Genomic DNA, 7394 nt, shown 5'->3' on the forward strand with positions numbered 1-7394 from the left:
TCATGTTTTTCTGCTCTTTTAATTTATGCTTGGCTGCATTTTCTTCCTTGTCGGGTGTGTTCTGGCTGAAGAGGAAATAACAATTGAATCGAGTCCTGCAACTCTTACATGTACTGAAGATAGTACAGCTCGCAGTAGGAAAAAAAGGTTCTGTCCTGCTATGGCACGACCTTTTTGTGGACTCTGACACAACAACACACTGCTACTATTTCTAAAAGAGACCAGCAGAGTCTGTTTCTTCACTGAAAAGCTTTGAAGGGTTTTCCTCTTACACTTTCTATTGCGTCTCAGCTGACTTTATGAGTCACAGGAGCAAAATTCAAACAAAACTAAAAAGCATTTATACCCTCCTTGCGCTTTCTTTCATGACATTATGATCTTTTGGTGTTCACTGTGTTGCAAAAAGGGCAGAATCTATCTGCAGTTTAGCCCCAAACTCAAATTTAATCAGATCTTTTGTTGACATGAAAATCATTTAAAATGCCACAAAGCTGATATAATCTGACCCCGGGTCCTCACAGACTATTTTAATGTTTCATATTTCTTTCCCTGATGCTGATGATCCTTTTGTCCTCATCAGCCTCTTTAATTTTGGAGCAATTTCCGAACCACCTGAACCACCTTCTTGTGAACCACCTTCTTTCCTACACGACACCAGACCTAAAACTGTTTCCAGCATCTTTGGAGATATTAAACCAGAAGAAAAGAAGGAAAACAATGCTTTTAAACTTCCAGGTGAGCTGCTGATTTTAAGGCTAAAATTATGTGTTTGTGTAAATGTCTTTGATTAATTCATACCTCTTCCTCTATGACTGTTGTGGGGTTTAAAAGTCATTAAGATATATGAATATATTAACTGAATGAACCTTTTATTTTAAGATTTTTCTGCAGCTCAAGCAAAGTTTGATGTTCCGTGGAGGAACATGGAGTGGACAGAGGAGTGAGTAACCTTCTGCTGCTGTTTCTTCTATTCTCGGTTGATTATAAAATCTTTTTCTCCTCATTTACTGAACTTATCATGGATTTATAAACATCAACAAATCATTCTCCTTCTTTATTAGGCATAAGAAAAGCTTGATGAAGACTGTGAGCTCCTACAGACCCAGCTGTGAGAAGATTACCCAGGCTCAGGTTCTCGTTTTGGGTCCAGTAGGTTCTGGAAAGTCCAGCTTCATCAGCTCGGTCCAGTCTGTGTTTCATGGAAGAGTTGTGAACCGTGCCATGGTGGGCTCCATGTCAACCAGCTTCACCAAGAAGGTAAAAGTGAATCAGCAGAAACATCAAGCTTGACTTAAATTTGATCGTGCTTCCTTCTGCACTTGTTCATTTCCTCTTGTGTTAGCTACAGACCTTCAACATCCAGGTTCAGAAGGGAGAAGACAGTGGGCTGGTGATGTGTGACATCAAAGGCATCGGAGATGGAGAGATGACCGGGCTGACCCTTCATGATATTGTGTCAGTGATCAAAGGTCACGTTCCTAATGGACACAAGGTGAGAACAACCATCTGATTACTTTGACTGCACACAAAAGAAACTTGGAGGAACACAAACTGCAGAAGTAATGGAGTTCTCTTTCTTAACCTGCTTTTTTTAACAAAAATTGTGACTCACAAGACGGGACTTTGAAAGTAAAGCTCAAGAAAACCAAGCATTTCATGTTGATGGAAAGTCATGGACACAGCAGGACTTAGATTGTGCCGAAATCTTAAGTCCAACTAAGTGTTGAGTGTATTTAACGCTCTTCTTGTTTGCATGATGAGGTAAGACAGGAAGTTACATAGATTAGGATGTTTGCAGATGACAATGTCTTCTACTGTAAGAGCGGGTGGAGGAGTGAAGTGGAGAGGTGAGGTTAGTCGGATCAGAGGTAAAAAACGAGGAGGAAAAACAAAGTTCAGAGAGGAGATGAAGAAGCGATTGCAACAGATGAAGCCAAGCAAGACAGAGAGACAGAGGTAAAAAAATTAAGAGGTTTGGAGAATGACCAGGATGGTCTGAGAATGAAGACACAAGAGGAGGTTTGTGGATGTCGTGAAGGAGGACCTAAGTGATGATCAGAGGAGGATGTGAAAGTTTATGAATCCCTGAGTGCCTGATTGATGGAAGACGGGTGAGCAGATGGCTGAAATCACAGAATCAGCCCAGAGAGCAGACTGAAAATAAGAAAAGATCCTATTATTCATAACAGTATCAGGGTTTGACGTGACAGCGTAAAACACAAAAGTAAAATCCTTACTTTCTCCAATAACCCGGTGAGGGTCCATCCGTGTTCTCTTCCTGACATAATTTAGGGATACAGGATATTGGTGATCTGATCAAAGATAACACTGTGATGACCTTTCAACATGTACAAACTACATTTAATGTTCATCAGAAACATTTTTTTGCACATTTCCAACTGAGACATTTCATTTCTGTTCATGTCATTCCCCTTACTGCTGAATACGATGTAGAAAAGTTCTAGCAGAGTCCTAGCAGATTTCACATAAGTGGGAACCAGACTCTCAATATATGAAAGATGACTGGCACTGCACTTGATTATATCTACATTTACATGTAACAGACTAAGAGAAACTCAAATATAAGATAATACACAGACTCCACATAAGATCGGTGGTCTTACATACATTTAATTGTTCTCTATCTCCACTATGCTTGAAATACTACTTAGAGAAAGGAACACATTTTCACAGTTTCTGTGGATATCGAAACATTTTTTGATTCTGGACACACATTTCCTGTGTAATCAGTGGGATCGTCCTGCAACGCCTCCTTTCAAATGTGATACAAATTCCTAATCTGCATCTTTTGCTTCTGGAGAAACTCATCTTGATTGCTTGATCTTATTAAATTGGATTTGAGAGTCTCCTCCCACTGTCACTCTGTGGTACAGATACATTTTTTAGTATACTTCCTTGTTAGAGGTTACACAGTTATGGAAAGAAAAGAGGAAATGATTCTGTCAACATGGGCTCCATTTTTAAACTACCTGTCTTCTGACTTGAAGTATCTACTTTTAAATGCTCTGTTACTGCCTGCTATTGTTTGGAATGTTCACATTTAAATAAAAAAATAAATAAAAAAAAAGACGAGGTTAAAAATAGAACTGACCAGAAAGTCAAAGAAATAAATGTGGGCTTAATTTCACCAAGTTATAGTAGATGGACTGGTGGGAATTGAAGGGATGAATTGGATATAAGAACTTCCTGTATCATGATAACAATAGACCAGCAAAAAGAAAAGCACACTAAAAAAAGGAAAAAAAAAACAGTAGAGGGCAGCAGAGAGGCAGGGACAGTCATAAGGTTGTTGAGAATTGACTGAACTATGACACCAGAATAAGCTGACTCAATGTGATGTCCAAATGCATTTTGTGGAAATCTACAAATGTACTAGTATTGTACGTATTCTTAAATATTTTTTTCTTTGGCAATAATCTGTAGTTTTCTTCCTCTCAGTTTAGCTTGGAGCAGCCAGTGTCATCAGAAACTGTTGGCTATGTGAAGACACCGACCCTCGCAGAAAAGATTCACTGTGTGGCTTTTGTGGTGGATGCTTCCAAAATTACAACGTACCCCAAAAGCATCGGCGCCACCTTCAGGAGGCTCAGGGAACAAATCAGTGATCTGGGTAAGCAAAAGCTGAAATATCCATGTGGGTCAGTGTAGCTGACATTACTTTTCCAATGGGATTCTTAATTCAATTCAATTTTATTAATATAGCCCAGTATCACAATGCAGTTGTCGCACTGCACCAAACAGATGAACTAAATGAAACATGATAAAGAATGATGGGAATGAAAATAGAGATTTATAAAACCACCTTCCTTCTACTTAGTTCCTCTAAGAAATGTGTATAATAGATGTAATGAAAATTATAATTATTCCCCCAAACTACATTACAATAGGTGAGGTAGGGGAACACTAAATTAAATATTCTATGATTATTAGCTGACCTGTCAATAGGAATGTACAAAGTGGGATGTTTTAAGCATAACTTTGAATGTAGAAACTGTGTCGGCCTCTTTTACAAGAGCTGGGAGATTATTCCATAGAACAGGAGCTTAGTGGCTGACTGCTCTACTTTCAACTGTACTTTTAGAAATTCTAGGAACCGCAAGCAATAGGAGATGTCGCAGAAAGGTTCCCGATCAAAGTAAAAAAACTTAAATTCAGTTACTTAAAAAACAAATGTCTTTTCCTTATTGCTAATAAGATGTCCCTAAATTTAATAGCGGATAAACAAAAGTCTGAATAGTTAGGAAATGAAACCTTTCTGGTTGCCCTCTCCTCCAGTTAATTAATATATGTGCGCCAATGCTTTGGACAAAGATTTCCTTGACAAACGTGTGTTTTTTAGGAGTTCATCAGGTGGCTCTGCTGACCCATATTGACCGGATCTGTGCTGCAACAGCTGCAGATGTCTCCCAAGTTTACAAGAGTCCAAATGTTCAAGACGTGGTGATTATTTTTCAGTATTTTATTTATGTGTCATAGAAAATCATGGTAATGTGTTTACCTGTTTTAAAGTTAAATGGTTTTTAGTTAGGTGTAATGCAGCTTTAGGGTAACAGTCATTAAAATGTTGGAAATAAAAATGTTTTGTCTTTTGACTTAAATTTGAATGAATCAATAAAATTGAGGGTTCTATTTATAGGTTTATATTTGAAGTTTACCAAAAACTACTTAAGTAAACTTAGTAAAAAATACAGTACTTCATTGAACTGACCTGTATTGTGTTTGTAGATGAACAAAGCTGGAGCTCTGCTGGGCATGTCCACCTCCTACATTATTCCAGTGAAGAACTATTCATCAGAGCTGGACCTGGATTTGAAGAAAGACGTACTTCTGCTCAGTGCTGTTGACCACATCTTGCAGTATACAGAACTATTTTATCAGGATTATAAACCAAACAAGAAGCAAGTTGTCTGTTAAATCCCTTAAGAAAGACGTATAAAGCGATATAGGTCGTTATACTGCAGCTTGATTTCAGTCTAACTTGTTACCGAGCTTCATTTCTTTTTCTTTTCAGGCTTCTGAGTTAAGTCATGAGAAATGTTTTTATGAATAATTTCTAACGTTAAATCTTCTTTACATTGTAATTTACTGAGATGTAATTTATTACATTTCAATGTAACGATAATTCCTGTTTTTCTTTTTGTTTGATCAGTCAAATCAATGTAGCAAACATTTTTTTTACTCTGCAACAAAAGACAACTTTGCTTACTTTTTTTAATACCATTCAGAAAACTATTATAATAAATCTCCTTTCCAAAAATACTCATTTACATGTATTTTTAGTATGACTGACTCTTTATTCATGTATTACCTATGGCTGGAATTTTTTCGGCTCTCAATATTGGGTTTAAAAAAAACAGAGAGAAATATCTAACCTATGGAACCTAAACTGGATTTATTAAAGGTAGACACTCGAGTGACAATGTCTGCAGACTTGTTAATGTAATACACGTTGCCATTGTTGAGAAACCAGGAAATGAACATACTCTCGTTCGATGCTGAAAAAGCTTTCGACAGAGTCAACTGGAAGTTTCTCATCGCTACCCTCCACAAGTTTGGATTTGGAGAATCATTCATTGATTGGATTAAAATATTATATCATAACCCAAATGCTTCAGTCAGAGTGAACAGACGTCCAGCAGGTTTTTTCTTGGAAGAGGAACCAGACAGGGTTGACCACTCTCCCCCTCTCTCTTTGCAATATTCATCGAGCCTCTGGCTGCAGCAATAAGACAGAATGAGAACATTAAAGGAGTTAAAACAAAACATGGCAATCATAAAATCATGTTCTATAAGTGAAATGATAACAATTATTAACGAATTCTCCTCCATCTCAGAATATTCAATTAATTGGAATAAATCAGTCTTATTATCACTAAACAGTAACGCTGAGCAATCACTCTCAATACCGGTCAAATCAGGCAATATCAAATATCTAGGTGTTCACTTCTCTCCCAAACTATCAGAACTGGTGCAGCTAAATTATACCCCATTACTGAAAAGCATTCATGGCGATCTAGGTGGCCACAATAAAAATGAACATTTTGCCAAAAGTTAACTATGTATTCTCGATGATTAACAAACAACCTCCACTAACATGGTTTAAGACATTAGACTCAGCCATATTTAGCTTTCTATGGAAAAATAAACCAGCAAGAATCAGCCTTAAAACTTTCAAGTCTGCAAAAAGATGTGGAGGCTTAGAACTACCAAACTTATACAATTACTTTATTGCCAATAGATTACAGTACATCATAAAATGGTTAAAACATAACCCAGAAAGTAACTCATGGATGGACTTAGAACAGGAGTTATATGGAAGGATCAACCATTTATCAACCAAACAATAAAGAAACATGATAGTTTGTGAAGTATTAACAAAAGTACCACCTTCACAGCCTGGTGGGATTTTGTTGCCCGCCATAGCTCTGGGCGTCGCCCACCGTTGCCACTGTTTTTTTTTTTTGGGGGGGGGGGCTTTCTTTGAGGCGTGGGGTCCCAATAGATACATGGCTTAGGGGGTCTGGCAGGTCGTGGTCTCTACTGAGGTAAGCGGTGGGGGCCGCGGCTGGTTGGGCTACCTCGGTCCCGTTGGTGCCTGACCAGTGCTCCCATAGGGAAGGTGTTTGGGGGCGGGGGCTGGGATTTGCCCCTGGGACTGGCTGAGCTGGGGCCTGCACTCTCTATGCTCCTGTGCCTTCCCGCTCCCTGGCGTGGGGGGCCGCTGCGGCTGCCTCGTGCACCCTAGTCCGGGTGCTTGGCGGGATTGCCCAGTGGGCGAATTCCCTTGTGGCGGGTGTAGGAGGATCCTGGCTGCTGCTGCTTCGGCGGGAGACCTTGGTGTGGGGATGGCCGGGCACTTTCCCCCTTTGTACATTCCATTATCATCTATCTCAGCAAAACATAACCACTCACCTGAGCATAGGGGTCAACCCACCTTTGCACTAATAGTATGCGTGACAGAATGTAAGACTTTACATGTGTGGGTTTATATGCATAAGTGTGTGTGTGAACTGCAGTTGTATTGTGTAAATTTTAACAAGTTTAAATGTGAACACTATTTTACCCAACAGGTATTTTTGTAATTATTGAATATGTGTGTAGACAGGCCCGCCCATTCCAGATTGCAGTTTATACTTGGTTCTCTCTAAACTCCCCTCTGGTACGTTTCTTCTGTGTCAACCCTCCCTTCTTTTCCATCTGGTCCAACGAAAAAGAAAAACAAAAATGATATAAACATGATCAATATTAATAAAGTTTTGCATAAAAAGGTTTATGCTCAATAAACCCCTTTTGTAACAGTAAAATCTGTCTAACACAAGAGGCTGTCAGCTCGTATCTGTTTGCCCAGCTTTTGGACAGGTCAGGTTAAAATA

At 38.9% G+C, this 7394-nt stretch overlaps 1 protein-coding gene across 4 annotated transcripts in view; it reads left to right on the forward strand.

The window, feature by feature from the left end:
• ifi44g (interferon induced protein 44g) overlaps positions 1–5280 on the forward strand; it is a 6438-nt gene extending 1158 nt beyond the window's left edge. For 3 of the 4 annotated variants that reach the window (XM_036211543.1, XM_036211544.1, XM_024279024.2), the window contains exons 3-9: positions 581–735; positions 880–940; positions 1062–1257; positions 1343–1492; positions 3460–3631; positions 4361–4461; positions 4747–5280. In XM_036211543.1, the coding sequence (XP_036067436.1) occupies positions 581–735; positions 880–940; positions 1062–1257; positions 1343–1492; positions 3460–3631; positions 4361–4461; positions 4747–4935 (1024 nt within the window). In that variant the 3' untranslated portion in view covers positions 4936–5280. The remainder of the gene's footprint in view (positions 1–580; positions 736–879; positions 941–1061; positions 1258–1342; positions 1493–3459; positions 3632–4360; positions 4462–4746) is intronic. The other variant, XM_036211545.1, reaches the window with a different exon arrangement.
• The last annotated feature ends 2114 nt before the right edge of the window (positions 5281–7394 follow it).

Source organism: Oryzias melastigma, linkage group LG4, assembly GCF_002922805.2.
Source record: "Oryzias melastigma strain HK-1 linkage group LG4, ASM292280v2, whole genome shotgun sequence".
NCBI lineage: Eukaryota > Metazoa > Chordata > Actinopteri > Beloniformes > Adrianichthyidae > Oryzias > Oryzias melastigma.